The following is an 18,663-nucleotide window of genomic DNA, read 5'->3' on the forward strand; positions in this document are numbered from 1 at the left end:
CCCTTAAAATCCTTGAAATCTCGGTAAATAATTTAGTAATGGTTAGAAATGAATCAAGAGGCAATTTTCAGTTAGCTTTTATTGGGTCTTAATGGCGTGCGGAACATTCCGGATGTGTAGTTGTTTATTAGGTCGGTTTTACCTTCAGTTACCTTCGGAATATCTATAGTTATACGACTGATTTAGAAAGGATTGGTGGAAATGTATATGTGTATCTATGTGAATGGAGGTAGCAGACACATACAGGACATTCAATACTGGTTTAATGCATGCCATTTGGTTACGGTGTGAATTTTAATTTGTTTTGATGAACAATCGTCTGAAAATAAACATTTAATCACTTGACAGATATCAAGGTATGAGTGAGAATAGAAATAACATGACGAAGTGAATCCGCTCACGTCTCGAGTCGGTACACCTGTGGTGTCAGCAGATCCACACCTCTACTCAGCAAGGATACATTGCCTTTCAGAACACAGAACATTTGAAAATCTGAACCTGACCAAGCGAATTTTGGGGTATTGGGACATGGGGAGAAAGTTTGCTTGGTAAAGGTAGCTCTCCCAACTACTGAACATGGAGAGAAAGGTAGTGTGGTAGAGGTAGTTCTCTCCCACTTCCGAACACGGGGAGGAAATAACGTGGTAAAGGTAGCTTCCTCTACCACAGAACAAGGAGAGGAATGTAGCGTGGTAAAGGTAGCTCTCCCCCACCATGAACATGATGAGGAAGGTAGCGTGGTAAAGGTAGCTCTCTCCCAATACTGAACAAGGAGAGGAAGATAGCGTGGTAAAGGTAGCTCTCTCCCAATACTGAACAAGGAGAGGAAGATAGCGTGGTAAAGGTAGCTCTCTCCCAATACTGAACATGATGAGGAAGGTAGCGTGGTAAAGGTAGCTCTCTCCCAATACTGAACAAGGAGAGGAAGATAGCGTGGTAAAGGTAGCTCTCTCCCAATACTGAACAAGGAGAGGAAGATAGCGTGGTAAAGGTAGCTCTCCCCCACCATGAACATGATGAGGAAGATAGCGTGGTAAAGGTAGCTCTCTCCCAATACTGAACATGATGAGGAAGGTAGCGTGGTAAAGGTAGCTCTCTCCCAATACTGAACAAGGAGAGGAAGGAAGCGTGGTAAAGGTAGCTCTCTCCCAATACTGAACACGGAGAGGAAGGTAGCGTGGTAAAGGTAGCTCTCCCCCACTACTGAACACGGAGAGGAAGGTAGCGTGGTAAAGGTAGCTCTCCCCCACTACTGAACACGGAGAGGAAGGTAGTGGTAAAGGTAGCTCTCCCCCACTACTGAACACGGAGAGGAAGGTAGCGTGGTAAAGGTAGCTCTCCCCCACTACTGAACACGGAGAGGAAGGTACGGAGAGGAAGGTAGCGTGGTAAAGGTAGCTCTCCCCCACTACTGAACATGGAGAGGAAGGTTGTGTGGTAAAGGTAGCTCTCCCCCACTACTGAACACGGAGAGGAAGGTAGTGGTAAAGGTAGCTCTCCCCCACTACTGAACACGGAGAGGAAGGTAGTGGTAAAGGTAGCTCTCCCCCACTACTGAACACGGAGAGGAAGGTAGTGGTAAAGGTAGCTCTCCCCCACTACTGAACACGGAGAGGAAGGTAGTGAAAAATGACCTCTCCTACATTGAACACGGAGAGGAAGGTAGTGGTAGCCATCTCCCATCAGCATCGCTGTAACACTGGAAAGAGGAAGTTATTTCCTGGAGGAAGGGAGCGTGGTAAAGGTATGCTCTCCCCCACTACTGAACACGGAGAGGAATATACCACTGGCTAAGGAGAGCTCTCTACTGAACACGGAGATTGGTTGAGCATCAGACTAGTGAACACGGAGAGGGGTCCCGGGTAAAGGAGCTCTCCTGAACAGGAGAGGCATTGAGATGAAAAATGACCTCTGTTACACTCTCCTAATACTGAACATGGAGAGAAAGGTAGCGTGGTAAAGGTAGCTCTCCCCCACTGCTGAACATGGAGAGGAAGGTAGCGTGGTGAAGGTAGATCTCCCCCACCATGAACATGATGAGAAAGTTAGCGTGGTAAAGGTAGATCTCCCCCACCATGAACATGATGAGGAAGGTAGCGTGGTAAAGGTAGCTCTCCCCCACTGCTGAACACGGAGAGGAAGTTTGTGTGGTGAAGGTAGCTTTCTCTCAATATTGAACAAGGAGAGGAAGGTAGTGTGGTAGAGGTAGCTCTCCCCCACTGCTGAACATGGAGAGGAAGGAAGCGTAGTAAATGTAGCTCTCCCCAATACTGAACATGATGAGAAAGTTAGCGTGGTAAAGGTAGATCTCCCCCACCATGAACATGATGAGGAAGGTAGTGTGGTAGAGGTAGTTCTCTCCCACTTCTGAACACGGGGAGGAAATAACGTGGTAAAGGTAGCTTCCTCTACCACTGAACAAGGAGAGGAATGTAGCGTGGTAAAGGTAGCTCTCCCCCACTACTGAACAAGGAGAGGAAGGTAGCGTAGTAAAGGTAGCTCTCTCCCAATACTGAACATGGAGAGAAAGGTAGCGTAGTAAAGGTAGCTCTCCCCCACTGCTGAACATGGAGAGGAAGGTAGTATGGTAAAGGTAGCTCTCCCCCACTGCTGAACATTGAGAGGAAGGAAGCGTAGTAAATGTAGCTCTCCCCAATACTGAACAAGGAGAGGAAGGAAGCGTAGTAAATGTAGCTCTCTCCCAATACTGAACATGATGAGAAAGGTAGCGTGGTAAAGGTAGGTCTCCCCCACTACTGAACATGGAGAGGAAGTTTGTGTGGTGAAGGTAGCTTTCTCTCAATACTGAACACGGAGAGGAAGATAGCGTGGTAAAGGTAGCTCTCTCCCAATACTGAACATGGAGAGAAAGGTAGTGTGGTAGAGGTAGCTCTCCCCCACTACTGAACACGGAATGAAAGGTAGCGTGGTAAAGGTAGCTCTCCCCCACTACTGAACATGGAGAGAAAGGTAGTGTGGTAGAGGTAGCTCTCCCCCACTACTGAACACGGAATGAAAGGTAGCGTGGTAAAGGTAGCTCTCTCCCAATACTGAACATGACGAGGAAGGTAGTATGGTAAAGGTAGCTCTCTCCCAATACTGAACAAGGAGAGGAAGGTAGCGTAGTAAAGGTAGCTCTCTCCCAATACTGAACATGACGAGGAAGGTAGTATGGTAAAGGTAGCTCTCTCCCAATACTGAACAAGGAGAGGAAGGAAGCGTGGTAAAGGTAGCTTTCTCTCAATACTGAACAAGGAGAGGAAGGTAGTGGTAAAGGTAGCTCTCCCCCACTACTGAACACGGAATGAAAGGTAGCGTGGTAAAGGTAGCTCTCCCCCACTACTGAACACGGAGAGGAAGGTAGCGTGGTAAAGACATCCCCATCCAACTAATGAACACGGAGAGGAAGGTAGCGTGGTAAAGACATCCCCATCCAACTAATGAACACGGAAAGGAAGGTAGTGTAATAAAGGCATTACTGTCCCAGTGGAAGGCAGTAAGGTAAGTGCAGCTTTCCCTTCCTACAGAGAGGAGATTAGCGTGGTAAAGGCATCACTGCCCCACTACTCAACATGGAAAAGGAAAGTACCTCGTTAAGGTATCCACGCCCCATTTTGACAGACGAGTTAGAAGATAGCTCCGTCCCTCTACTGAGCAAGGTGAAGAATATGGTATGGTAAAGGTAAACTTTACCCCGTTTCTTTTTCAACCAGTCATAGACTTGATTAACACTAATGATACATGTAGATATTAGAGTCTTGCTTTTGAAGTGAGTGATGTGAATATTTCTGACAGTGCTTTTGACGGTAGTTGTAAGTCAAAATTTTAAACATTTCACGTCATCACATTTAACATTTATCAAGTATATTAAAAAAAGAAATGTAAATATATATATTATCGATTCATAGAGCATTGCACCCTATCCCAGTCCTTTCTAACAGACCATGTCCTTTCCAGCCAAAATTTGCATTTCTTTTCAACTTAAGATTTTTTCTTGATACCAAGTATAGAAATCCCATCAACGGGAGCAACACATATAATTGCATATGAAAATTAAAATGTCAAAAATATTGAAATGTTCAAATGAGTTCTTCATTCCCATTCATCACTAGTCATGGTAGTTAAACATCCGATCGATTATTAAAAGGGACACGTGAATGACACGTTCTATCTACATGTGACACTGGTGGTAGCGTACAAGCGATACGCGTACAAGCTACAAAGTTATATCTACACGTGACACTGTCTACATATGACACTGGTGGTAGCGTACAAGTTACGTTCTATCTACACGTGACACTGGTGGTAGCGTATAGCCTACGTTCTGTCTACATGTGACACTGGTGGTAGCGTATAGCCTACGTTCTGTCTACACGTGACACTGATGGTAGCGTACAAGCTACTTTCTGTCTACACGTGAGACTGGTGGTAGCGTACAAGTTACGTTCTGTCTACACGTGACACTGGTGGTAGCGTACAATCGACGTTCTGTCTACACGTGACACTGGTGGTAGCGTACAAGCTACGTTCTGTCTACACGTGAGACTGGTGGTAGCGTACAAGTTACGTTCTATCTACATGTGACACTGGTGGTAGCGTATAGCCTACGTTCTGTCTACACGTGACACTGGTGGTAGCGTACAAGTTACGTTCTGTCTACACGTGACACTGGTGGTAGTGTACAAGTTACGTTCTGTCTACACGTGACAACGGCGGTACGCGAACTGTTGCGTTATGCCTACACGTGACAACGGCGGTACGCGAACTGTTGCGTTATGTCTACACGTGACAACGGCGGTACGCGTACAGTTACGTTCTGTCTACATGTGACATCGACGGTAGGCGTTAACATGTGTCTATACTTAAAATTGACGAAAATCGTATTTATAACGTTCATGTTTGCCCCAGACACTGATTTTAAATAACAGATGCCCTCCTCATGTATTTGACTCTATCCAACCTTTTATAAACAATAATAATGCTCCTTATCCACTTCGACACAATAGATTGTTTGATGTGCCCCATACAAGAACTTGTCAATATAGCTCTAGCTTCTTTCCAAAACTTATGAATGAATGGAATGGCCCATCTTGTCTGTATCCCTCATTAACTTCTATTTACGCGATAAAAAAAATTTTTTTTATCACAGCAAGCTACCATTCCTCCTTTCCACTGTAATGATACTTTCAAATATAAAGGACAAAGAAAAGCTAACATAATTTTATGTCAACTAAGAAACTCTGCAAGTAATTTAAATTTTGATTTATTCAATTCCCACCTTAAAGATAACCCTGCCTGTAACTGTGGCCACCCAGTTGAAGATTGTACCCACTTCTTTTTCCACTGTCCCTTCTTTACTAACCAGAGACAACTCCTCTTTAATTCCCTTTCTGACCTTAGTGATTCTATACCTCCTTCAATTGATACATTTCTCAAAGGTTCTCCTATACTTGATGCAAACATGAATAAATTTATTCTTGATATAGTTCAGAGATTCATAACTGACACTGGTCGCCTATTTTAGCAAATGTACATCCCATTCTATACTTCTATCTTTTCTATCTCTCATTTGTATTTGATGTCTCAAGTGTGGGTCCGCCTGTCCATTTTAGGGACTCCGCCCAGGATTATGTGCAAATGGACTGTTTGAACCTGCAGCCTGTCCCACCACAAATGGACATATTTTGACCCAGTCTTGTAATATCTTGTGATACCTAATTTGTATTTTTTAGTTTATGTTACTGTTCTGGTACTCAATAATACAAACGATGGTGATGCCTATTTTGCATTTCGGTTATATAATCATCCATTTGAATCTATCTTCTACATTCTTATTCCTAATATTATTATTATCTGTTATCTCTAATTTTGATTGGTGTGTCTGTATACTTGTTTATGCACTGTAAGTAGAGGGCTTTCATAGGCCTGCCTGTTGCCCAATTCCTACTGTCAATACCACCATGACAATAAAATATTCTGAAAGTGAGACACTGACGGGACGAGTACGCGTGACGTTCGTATCAACGGCGGAACGAGTAGACACGTGATACCGACTGTATACGTGTAACACCGACAGTTTGTCCACGAACATTTATTGTACAATTGCAGTCAACTGGATCTTGTACCGCTTATAAATGTATTTCATAACATTTACAAACATGAAAGATTACCTAAGCGTTCCTATTAGGACGCTGCAGCTGTAGACGGATCCAAACCATGACGTTTGTGTACGTGTTACTATAAAGGACAAACAAAATTTGAATTTATTAAACACGTTTCTTTTATCTTTATAATTACACCATTTATTTATACTCATTTAACATTTCCTGAATAATATGTTTTCAGAACCAGACCAAGATCCATTCGGAGAAACAGTAATGTGTGTCGACTACTCTGCCGCCGAGCCCGTCTACCCGTGATATAACCGACGTACCTGTTATCTCTCTGCTCTGAAGATATTTTAATTGCCTTTTACAGAAGGCAAATAAACAGACACATGGAAAGGCCAGCTGTGTAGGGGGCTGTGATACACCTCGTTAAGCGTCGTTATTATAACCTGCCGTCTTTGATCATCATTAAAAAGGAGTCCCCAGGGCTCTCAGCCCAGGGGAGGTAATACACGTGTAAATCAGACGAGACAACAGCTGTATATCTCTGCTATTCGAGTTTATGACTTTTGAATAATATATGTTTAATTATAAAATGAAAACCGTTGCATAATAATCATTTCAGTAGGAAATACGGTACAATGATCACGACAATTGGGATGAAACCTTTGTACATGTGTAGATCCTACGTGAAGATAACACGTGACCAATCAAAGCAATCCTATCAGTTATAAAACAAAATACTGGGAGTGTTGAGTAAATAAATTAACGACTTTGTCGATTACAATTATCACCTCATTTGACATTGCACAAGTGATTACCTTGATGGATCGTGTTTGCTATGTAACATTTTGTGAAATGATTTATCTGTGTCCGATATATAGGTACCCGGCTAAACTGATCGCTTACCCTAGAAAACTTTCAACCATAGACACGGCAGACTCTCATCCATCTTTAGTTACAACGGGCCCCGGGGGACACAACAGAAACCGATTTCCGCTAACTGAACTGGAAGTGACATGCCTGATCATTATCATTCACAATTGTGAATTTTCAAATACACGCGAGTGAAAACCTTGTTTTCTCAAACTACATTGCGCATGTTGCAATGGATCGGACAACTGTTCCAAATATATCGATTTCCGTGATCGATTCCAACAGCTAACGTCATTAAAGCTTACAACATGGTTAAGCAAGGTGTGGTTTCACAGAAAAAGCTTTAGTAAAAGCTTATGGCAAATGAAGTAGAAAACGATTACCATTCCGAAACACATGGGTTGTTCATATTTAGCCTCCGTTTCCTCGATATGAAATAAGTTACTTTTTCGATACATCCTTGTTGCATGGGAGATAACTCTCGCTCCTTGTTACACAAATAACAAAAACATGGAGAAGATCATATGTTTATTGTCTGTTTATCAAGTGTGTGGATGAGTATCATCATACCCAAAACCCTGGGAAGGCGGTGTCACATTATACAAGTAATTCAGTAATGTTAAAAAAAACAATTACATTGTATGTCAAAACATGTATTAATGTAACATACATTTAAGTATAAATGTATACATAGCAATTCATATAATTTTACTAAATATAATAATCTAATACACAATTCATGATCACAAAATCTAGATATATAGATAAAAACTTAGTACAATAGGTAACCTAATAACATTAGTATAATTTGAAATGAGATGTAAAGGTTTGCATCAAAGATTTAGCTGTTTCTGTGAGGTAAATTTACCATGGCTTGTTAAGCCTTATTAAGGGGGATTTTTCTGACTCTTTCAGTAATGATTAAACATTATGTAAGATGTACAAAAATCTACAATATTAAGACTAAATCATACACTCCTTATCTTAGTAAAAATGTTTACATGCTTAGATTGAACTTAACATCAATATAAATCTCCATCAATAAAGCATCCAGTCTAAAAATGTCAAGTTCCTGAACACAATTCCAACACAAAGACACACAAAAATGCCTTATTAAAGCTTTAAATAAATAGACTGTAACATTACAAAGTCAATATGGGCCATCATCAGCAGTGTATGTGTTATACATAACCTGTTCTCTATGTCTAACAGTTAAAGCAAAATATATGTCATATATTACATGTATATATATAGGTCACTTTGTCCTACATGTACTTTACACTATCCTCATAAAACCATGTCTGATATTTCCTACGTCCATTTGAAAGATCAGACTGTCCTTGTCAGAATATTCCATAAAAAGTCAATCCACCATATGACATTCTATAGGTACATAACAGAAGTCAGAATACCCCATATAAAGGTCACAGTGTTCTGTATTTAAAGTCAAAATGTCCTATATGAATATCACATGTACACTGTAAAATATATGAAGGTCAACCTGTCCTATATGAAGGTCACAGTCCTACACAATGGTCATAGTGTCCTTCATGTATGTAAAGGTCCCACTGTCCATCTGTTCTGTATGACGGTCAACATTCTCTATGTAGGCTAAACTTTCTCCTACGCAGGTCAAACTGTCCTAAATGATCAATTTAGGTCAATCCCATGATGCTTATTTTATGTTTAATATTGATAATGACCATGTTGAAGTCTATTTTCAGTCTACAAAATATTCCCACTTAATAAATCAACCAAATAAAACAATGGAATAAAAAACACAAAATAATATTCAAGGCACTCATTGTTATCATATCATCCTACAACAATCACCGCCTACAAAAACCTGTAAATCATCAACAAGGTGTGACAGTGTAGGACTGGGATATTCCAGACAGGAGTGTGATATTACCAGGTTTTCCTCAGCTAGGATATCAAATAACCAGATGTGCCAAAAATATTACAATGTGTAACTGGCCAGATATGACAGGGATATAACCAGGTGTGACTTAGATATTATCAAGTGTGACTTAGATATTACCAGGTGAGACTGAGATACTACCAGGTGAGACTGGGATAGTACCAGATTTGACTGGGAAATTACCAGATTTGACTGAGATAGTACCAGATTTGACTGGGATAGTACCAGGTGAGACTGAGATACTACCAGGTGTGCCTTGAGATATTATCAGGTGTGACTGGAATATAACCAGGTGTGACTTAGATATTATCAGGTGTGACAAGTTTATATTCAGGTGTGACTGAGATATTTCCAGGCATGTCACAGTGAAATCTGATTAATAAATAGATCCTTGTAATCATTTCGTTGTTTGTAATCATTTCGTTGTAAGTATTTACAACACAAAAATTCTTTCCTATGCCAAATATGTGTCACATATGTGCATACTGGAAATATTCTGTTCAATTATGCTTGAATTGCCAATCATTGCCGACGTTTGTTGAAGAGGTAGACACCATTCAAAGACCTCATCACTGCTGCAGCCTTCAGCTTTACTTCAACTTTTGGATCAACTTCTAGAGTATACCTAGAACAATGAGGCAGCAATTTAATGGTCATCAACAGTGCGGAGACAACTAACACAATTATAGTAAAAATCAGAGGCCTATGGGCCTTCACAGCCACCTGGCCATAAACACCTAATAAGTAGCTAAATGGGCCAGCATCATTCACTGGTTCTACACAGAAAACTTGGTCAGTTCATAAAGTCAATTTTTGCAAACTTGAAATCTTACTACATATCTACCATGATCCTGGGCCCATTGCTTGTTGACAGAAATAAAATCAAGTACTCAACACATTTGATCCCTGTGACCTTGAAAGTGGGTCAAGGTAAACTATTTGAGAAAACTTTGAATCCCTTCATCCAGTTATTTTACAGAACTATTATTAATAGCATGGGCCTTTCATTTTTAAAATTTCAGCACATTTAATTCCCAGCTTTTACCTAGAATTTTCATTAAGATTATTCATTTTCAACAAACTTTATAACCCGACATCATAGCATGCTACAGGCCTAAAATCAGCACCCTGAGTTTTTTTTATTTATTGAGAGAAAGTCATTTGAAAATTTTAACACATTTTCCTCTGTGACCTTGAAAGTGGGCCAAAATCATTCATCTGAACGAACTTAATAGCTCTTCATCCTGGCATGTTACAGTCATCTAAAGAGTTTAACACTTTTTATCCCTGTGATTCAAGGTCATTTATTTGAGCAAACTTATAGTCCTACATCTCGGCATACCAAAGACCCAATATCAGCATAATGAGTCTTTTGCTTATTGTTGTTTGAATGAAAAGTTTATGCAAAGGAGACACATAATGGCTACAGGTCATCCAGTCTCTTCAGGTGACATGACCTAAAAACCATTTAACAAGATACCTACATTGATAAGCCCTGCTCATTGAAGTAGTAGTTGCTTAACAGTTTACAAAACAGCAAAGGGGAGAAAACTCTGACAATAACAAAGGGGAGGCAATTCCACTGATCACAGCAAAAAGGAAATCTCTTACTTACTTTTGTAATATCCTTGCTATGACTACTTTCTCCTCATTCATGGCAAAATTTTGTCCAATGCAGTTTCTGAAGAAGGATAAGATTTTTTTCAGGAATTGATGTGCACCATTTTCAAAAAAATCATGAAATAACTATTGCATTCTTGATAAATGTTAATGTCTCTTTTATTTGTAATATTATTTCATCCATCATAAAAAATCTTGATCAGTTTATCGATTTTATATGATGTTTTGTGTGGTATAAGAACATAATGAGAATGATCCTGCTTGATAACAGGAAACCAATTCTACATCTATTGTCATGGCGATACTTCTCTGTTTCATCACAGGAATTTTATCTAAATACAAATAGCATCATAATGAATTTTCTGGTAGTTTCCTTACCTTTTTGCACTAACTACTTACCGTGGACCAGCTGAGAAAGGGATGAAGGCAAATGAATCCATTTTCGCAGCATTTTCCTTTGAGAATCTCTGAGGTATGAACTGATAGGCGTTTTCCCACACCTTTGGATTGTGATGTACAGAGTATATTCCAATTGACATAAAGGTGCCGGCGGGGAAGGTCTGGTTGTCGATAGTGAACTCCTGTGTACTCTGTCGTTGTATAAATGGTACAGGACTATACAATCTCATTCCTTCTTTAATACACATTGTCAGGTATTCCAACTTTGGCATGTCCTCCCTGTAACAGATTTAATGTAAGTAATCAGACACACACACAACAGTGACTTTCACTTTAAACAGGAATTATGTATATCTTAAAAGTCTCCCTTGTCCTGTTTGATAGTATGGACATTTTTAAGCAAAATGCAAAATTAAGCTTTCCAAGGAAATCACTAAAATGTAAACACTATAGAAATGTTACTGTCATGTTTAAATATTGCAAAACATGAAAATTTATAAATCCTTCCATTCTGTAATTTCTCAGATATAACTTTTTTGACTCCAAAATATCACTTGTCCCGAAGATGGAGAGAAGAACTTGCATGGAATATAACAGTACTTGTTTCAATATGACTATAAAGTAATTCTGGAGAGTAGAGTAGAGAGCAAGTCATGATGACATTGTAGTCATTTCTCAAAAGTTTCACATTTTTGTCCAAACCCCCCCCCCCCCCCCCCCACCAAAACAACCAAATTTATGTAATGTATTTGGAAGGTTCAGATGTACATACTACAATGTCTTTCAGAACATTTCCTTAAAGTTGGTAACATAAATAGGGTGTTCTGTTTACCATCTTGTCACACTATTTTTGACCTTAGTCTACAGAGGATTATAGTACAGGTGAAAAGGTTCATTCCCTATCATCTCATACACTGCATATGTCAGGGTTAGTACGCTCTATGGGGGCGTTTATCTGATGAAGGTGAAGGTCATGGAAAGGTTACACTCTAATCTTCTACTGGTTGTGTTATAAGATAGTTGACCGTGTAGTCATGGAAAGGTCACACACTAATGTAATCATTGAAAGGTCACACACTAATTTTCTACTGGTTGTGTTATATGATGAAGGTGACTGTGTAGTCATGGAAAGGTCACACTCTAATCTTCTACTGGTTGTGTTATAAGATAGTTGACCGTGTAGTCGTGGAAAGGTCACACACTAATGTAATCATTGAAAGGTCACACACTAATTTTCTACTGGTTGTGTTATAAGATGAAGGTGACTGTGTAGTCATGGAAAGGTCACACTCTAATCTTCTACTGGTTGTGTTATAAGATAAAGGTGACCGTGTAGTCATGGAAAGGTCACACTCAAATATTCCAATGTTTGTGCTATAAGAACCTTTATTCCAACCTACACTGTACCTATATTCCAGGTTTGATTGGAATGCCACTTGTACTTAAGAAAGAAACTGTGCAAAAGTGTAAGAATCTTCTCATCAAAATAAAAATCTCACACTAATTTCCCTTTACAATACACAGGTTTTTTTCAACCCTAAGACATTTAAGTGACGTCATGCAGTTATAACATCACCATAGTTTTATCACACGATGATTTTGTGTCTAAATTATCATGACAAGGCCATAATACATGTCAGAAAATTTATGTGACAAATTGTAAATATTTTCTATTACATACACATGATTCATCGTAAAACAAAAGGTAAACTGACCACTCAAGTCGGCCAGATTCTCGCCCTTCCAGGACATGATCAATCTCCTCCTGGACTTTGGTCTGGTGTTCTGGGTGTGTAGCCAGAGCATACAGGATCCAGGAGATGGCGCTGGCCGTTGTGTCGTGACCTTGTTACGGGACCAAAGATATTTAGATGAATATAATACATGTATGTTGGTTTTAAAATGTTTGTGGTACTCTAATGGATTCTATAGGTAACAATATTACCTGGCTGAGAATGGAATTAGCTTACGGTAGGGATATTTCATGTTTGCTAGACTGCACATTCAAATACCTTCAAATAAGAATGTATCAACTTCATTTCGAATTTCCTCTCTGCTGAGTCCATTCCCATTCTCGTCCCGAGCCATCAATAGGATGTCCAAGAAATCTTTATACTTCTTCTCTGGAACATGTCCAGCATCCTGGAAATTCAGGTAAAGGGAGAAAACTAGTTGACACTAGGAGATTTTGGTGTCCAGTAACTGTTGACACTAAGTATTATAGGTAATCAGGAATATTTGGCACTATATACTGGATTGCCTGCCAGAATTATTTTACTCTCTGCTAGACTTTGCTTCGAAATGCGACAGGTCAGGGTCATCAAGTCTACTGACACTAAGGATTATGGGTAATCAAGTCTATTGACACTAAGGATTATGGGTAATCAAGTCTATTGACACTAAGGATCATGGGTAACCAGTAAAAATTGACACTAAGGATCATGGGTAACCAGAAAAAGTTGATACTAAGGATCATGGGTAACCAGAGAAAGTTGATACTATGGACTATAAAAAAACCAGTAACAGTTGAAACAAGGATTATTCGTAACCATGAACATTTGACATTATGGAATATGGGTAACCAGTAAAAATTGACACTAAGGAATTTGGGTAACCAGTAAAAATTGACAACAGGTGGAGAATAATATAACTTGTTATATCTTTCTGTATAATTCAACATCATGATGTCATAATCTTTATTACTGCTAAATTAAAATTTTTACCACTACATCACTTAGAGATCAAGCGCTCCAATCTCTTCAGTGAGAGGTAAAGTCCACAAACAGGCAGGATGGATGAACTGACATACCTAGTAGGTGTTTTACATTATTCATGAGGTAGTCTAGACACTGTTTATTTTCAGGCAGGCAACATTAATAAATCATATTGTACTGATATCATAAAACAATAGTAACATACCAATGTCTCCTTGCGTTTGTCAATTACTTCCTCGGCCACTTTGTGTACAAATTTACAATTCTTGTTGAAGCGTCGTCCAGTTTTAGTCAGGTAGAAGATCAAGTCAAAATACAGCATAGGATTTCTACAAAATTCACAGTAAAGATAAATTGTATCTGTTCTTTTCAGCATATAAAACACTTGTTACTACTTCAGCCAGTATTAAAATATTCACTTACCACCACAGGCTACTAACTGAAATACTCACTTACTACCACAAGGTACTAACTGAAATACTCACTTACTACCACAAGGTACTCACTGAAATACTCACTTACTACCACAAGGTACTCACTGAAATACTCACTACCACAAGGTACTCACTGAAATACTCACTTACTACCACAAGGTACTCACTGAAATACTCACTTACTACCACAAGGTACTCACTGAAATACTCACTTACTACCACAAGGTACTCACTGAAATACTGACTTACTACCACAGGTTACTCACTTAAAATACTTGCTTACCATTACAAGGTACTCACTGAAATACTGACTTACTACCACAGGTTAGTCACTTAAAATACTTGCTTACCACCACAAGGTACTCACTGAAATACTGACTTACCACTATAGGGGACTCACTGAAATACTCAATTACCACTATAGGGTACTCACTGAAATACTCAATTACCACTATAGGGTACTCACTGAAATACTATATTACCAATATGGGGTACTCACTGAAATACTATATTACCATGTTAAGGTACTCTTTGAAATACTCGCTTATCATTACTGAGCAATCATTACATCATTTCCCACTGGTTACTGAAACATTCATTTGATACTGCAAGGTACTCAAATATATCACTTACCAATACTGACTACTGACATATTCGCTAACTACTACAGGGTACTCAATACATTACCAATCACTGGGTACTCAAGTTTATCACTTTTCACAACTGCATGTGGAAATATTCACTTACCACTAATGGGTACACAAATAGTCACTTACCACTAATGGGTACACAAATAGTCACTTACCACTAATGGGTACACAAATATTCACTTACCACTAATTGGTACACAAATAGTCACTTACCACTAATGGGTACACAAATAGTCATTTACCACTAATGAGTACGCAAATAGTCACTTACCACTAATGGGTACACAAATAGTCACTTACCACTAATGGGTACACAAATATTCACTTACCACTAATGGGTACACAAATATTCACTTACCACTAATGGGTACACAAATAGTCACTTACCACTAATGGGTACACAAATAGTCACTTACCACTAATGGGTACACAAATATTCACTTACCACTAATGGGTACACAAATATTCACTTACCACTAATGGGTACACAAATAGTCATTTACCACTAATGGGTACACAAATAGTCACTTACCACTAATTGGTACACAAATAGTCACTTACCACTAATTGGTACACAAATAGTCACTTACCACTAATGAGTACACAAATATTCACTTACCACTAATGGGTACACAAATAGTCACTTACCACTAATGAGTACACAAATAGTCACTTACCACTAATGGGTACACAAATAGTCACTTACCACTAATGGGTACACAAATAGTCACTTACCACTAATGGGTACACAAATAGTCACTTACCACTAATGAGTACACAAATAGTCATTTACCACTAATGGGTACACAAATAGTCATTTACCACTAATGAGTACACAAATGGTCACTTACAACTAATTGTACACAAATAGTCATTTACCACTAATGAGTACACAAATAGTCACTTACCACTAATGGGTACACAAATAGTCACTTACCACTAATGAGTACACAAATAGTCATTTACCACTAATGAGTACACAAATATTCACTTACCACTAATTGGTACACAAATAGTCACTTACCACTAATGAGTACACAAATAGTCATTTACCACTAATGGGTACACAAATATTCACTTACCACTAATGGGTACACAAATAGTCATTTACCACTAATGGGTACACAAATAGTCACTTACCACTAATGGGTACACAAATAGTCATTATATATAATTGTGTACTTGTGTTCACTTGCAATTATTTTAGCCATGATATATTTATGGGGACTGTGTTAATGGAAATATTCTGTTGTCAGTGTTTTCTACATGAAATCTATTTCTGTAAATTTATCTGACATGAAATCCTCTTGTCTCTGTAAGTTTAAACTTTCAGTGTAAAGAGTGTGACATGGTCCTGCCTACTTACCGACTTCTCACACCCCAGGCCTCAGCTAATTCCTTCACTGCTGTCACATATGGATGACTTTCCCTGCAGATTTAAGTTCATTAAAAAATTGAATATAAAACTGGCCTGCAGACAAGCATTGAATCCTCCAACATCAAATGTAACTGTTTTATATGCATTCAAGTTTTGATGGTCAAGATAAATTAGATGAAGTGAAACGTGTGAGAGGAAAATTGTGCTAAACTTCCATCAGTGTCGAATGTTGCATTGGATGAAAATTGTACGAGATGAGAGTTTTGGAAGATAAGAGTTGCGTTAAACAAAAGTTGTGTAAAATGAGAGTTGTGTGAGATGAGATTTGTGTGATGAGATTTATGTGACATGTGACCAATGAGATAAGAGTATAAAACGTACCCGAGGTTCTGACAGTTGGTACGGTAGGAGAAGGCACATCTCAGTATGATGTCAAGGGTACAGGCACTTACTACATTGAATGTTTCAAAACTCTCGCCTTTCTCCGCACACAGGTCAATGTTTTTCTATAAAAAAAATCAGATGTAACAAAAATATTTGGAAAGAAAATGTCTTGTCCTCGTTGTTTATAAAAGCATTTTTGTTTTCCTAATTTTTTTCAGGAAAATGTGATCATGGAATATTAATGTTAAGGTCTCCTACATTACTTATGTTACGGGGCTGATCATGACATTCTAACAGTAAATGTTCCTCTCTCAGCTGAGCCTTACCAACAATTCTTCTGCTGCCTCGTTGTAGATATCCATATATGGTCGTAAGACATCAAAATGGAAAGCTGGTGTGAGTAGACGGCGAGCCCGAGCCCACTTCTTGCCCCCTGCAATGAGCAGTCCTGGGCCGAGCCAGGGTAAGGCATGTCTATATGAACCTCCAAATCCTGTTGGCTTTGGCTCTGAAATAAAGAACATCACCATCAGATAAAAAGACAACTTTAAGGTTTATATAATGTATTTATCAGTCAATAATGAATATGCACACATTGTATAAAGAAAGTGCCAATCCATTGTTACAGGTGCAGGTATACATTCTGTATATCTCATTTATAATAAGTGTACATCACCCTATAATCATTATACACTATAAATGCGCCAAAAATAAGTGAAACAAACCATTCATCTTGTAATATTGCATGTTTACATATATATATATAACTAATTGGAAATTCTTATCTATTGCTAAGAATGGCCGCTATTTTAAAACTAAGATCATTACATTCCCACCTGCTGTTTTGATGACAACTTTGATAGTTTCGGGGTGATTCAGGACAATATTTGCCCTAGGGCCTGACCAAAAGCGGTAGAATCGTGGAAACTTTATAGTATTTTTCATCCCATACTCAATTCTCTCATGGCTTGTCTTTGGAAGCTGCAGAAAATAAATCCACACATACAGAAAAAATACTTGGTATTTGATAAAGTGATTTGAAACCTTGATCTGTAGTTTTGATTTGCTAATAGGCAATATAAAAAAAATCTGATAGAAATATTTATTACTGGTAGTCTTAATCATATTCCGCCATATTGGTGTTTTGCATTGGTCACACTCAACCATAAAAAACAAGCTTGGCAGTCTCAGCTTGTGATGGGCAACTTCCCTCACCTGTTACATAAATATAAATGTATTACTCATGATATAGATTATCTTGTGGACAGTCAATCAAAGGCCGTTATACAAACTTGTTTTTAGTGTTTTTATTCCGACTTAAAAACATCATAACCTGGACTAAAAGTTAAATTAACTTGTTTATATTTACCTGGTGTAGATGCCCATACAGCCAATGTGTACCGTCAGGTCCGGGTAAATCACGATACGTTTTACACACGTAACGCACGTGTAGTAGGAATCGTATAACTTCATACACAATATAAATAAAAAGTCCCAGGGCAATCGTTCCGACGATGTTCCAGACTGTCATAGCCGGACTAGACAGGAGACTTGTCTTCATTGTGATGGAGGGACAAGTTTGTAAACAACAGGTGAACACCGTACGAATTTGTAAAAACAAACTTCTTCTTCTCGCTGTCCGATGTGACAGATAATGTCGATAACTTTCTCATAAACTAGACACATATCAGTACAACGATAATCTATACACATCACGTCCGCATCATCAGCTGATCGCGTCACTGTTTTTCACATCCCGAAGTCCACGGGTTAAAATTTAGATCGTTGTTATTTTATAAGAGTAGCCTCCCCTAGCACATTCTTCGACGCTAAAATTCATGAGCCGATTTTTAAAAGTATTTGCGGGTACAGTTAGCCTACAATTGGTTTTTAAGTTTCGAGGTTTTCATTGATATATCATGCTCTATTAAATTAAAATCTAATGTAAAAAAAGTAATATTTCTTTATTATTCGATAGTTATAACATTTTTCAGGGATGTTTAAATATATCATGATCTGTATATATATAAGCAAATAAAAAAAGATGGAGTGAAGTGGGGTGGGGCAGTGCCCCTGTACCTATAAAGTATATATTACCCGTGACTCTTAAAAAGAGTTCTCAATAAAGTGGTGGTTTAACTAAATCAGTATTTGTTGCGCCTTTTCTGGAACTCAATTTA

At 38.5% G+C, this 18,663-nt stretch overlaps 1 protein-coding gene across 1 annotated transcript; it reads right to left on the reverse strand.

Annotated features, from left to right (window-relative positions):
• Positions 1 to 7,632: 7,632 nt before the first annotated feature.
• On the reverse strand, positions 7,633 to 18,227 carry LOC132549058 (cytochrome P450 4A25-like). The gene is made up of 11 exons (XM_060212959.1): positions 17,853 to 18,227; positions 17,320 to 17,464; positions 16,810 to 16,991; positions 16,481 to 16,605; positions 16,088 to 16,150; positions 13,843 to 13,966; positions 12,936 to 13,065; positions 12,639 to 12,768; positions 10,924 to 11,202; positions 10,520 to 10,585; positions 7,633 to 9,529 (listed from the first exon to the last, which is right to left on the reverse strand). The coding sequence occupies exons 1-11, from the start codon at positions 18,042 to 18,044 to the stop codon at positions 9,427 to 9,429; spliced, it is 1,539 nt and encodes a 512-aa protein (XP_060068942.1). The 5' UTR covers positions 18,045 to 18,227; the 3' UTR covers positions 7,633 to 9,426.
• Between the last annotated feature and the right edge of the window lie 436 nt (positions 18,228 to 18,663).

Source organism: Ylistrum balloti, unplaced genomic scaffold (assembly GCF_031769215.1).
Source record: "Ylistrum balloti isolate Yb309-2 unplaced genomic scaffold, AGI_CSIRO_Ybal_v1 Utg370042, whole genome shotgun sequence".
Classification (NCBI taxonomy): Eukaryota; Metazoa; Mollusca; class Bivalvia; order Pectinida; family Pectinidae; genus Ylistrum; species Ylistrum balloti.

Excerpts from the sequence above, each read along its gene's own strand:
- LOC132549058 (XM_060212959.1), bottom strand. The coding sequence starts at position 18,044 with ATGAAGACAAGTCTCCTGTCTAGTCCGGCTATGACAGTCTGGAACATC. Across the intron at positions 17,465-17,852 it reads TGTATGGGCATCTACACCAG|CTTCCAAAGACAAGCCATGA; the intron begins GTAAATATAAAC and ends TATTTTCTGCAG. Across the intron at positions 12,769-12,935 it reads TGATACATTCTTATTTGAAG|GTCACGACACAACGGCCAGC; the intron begins GTATTTGAATGT and ends TCCCGTAACAAG.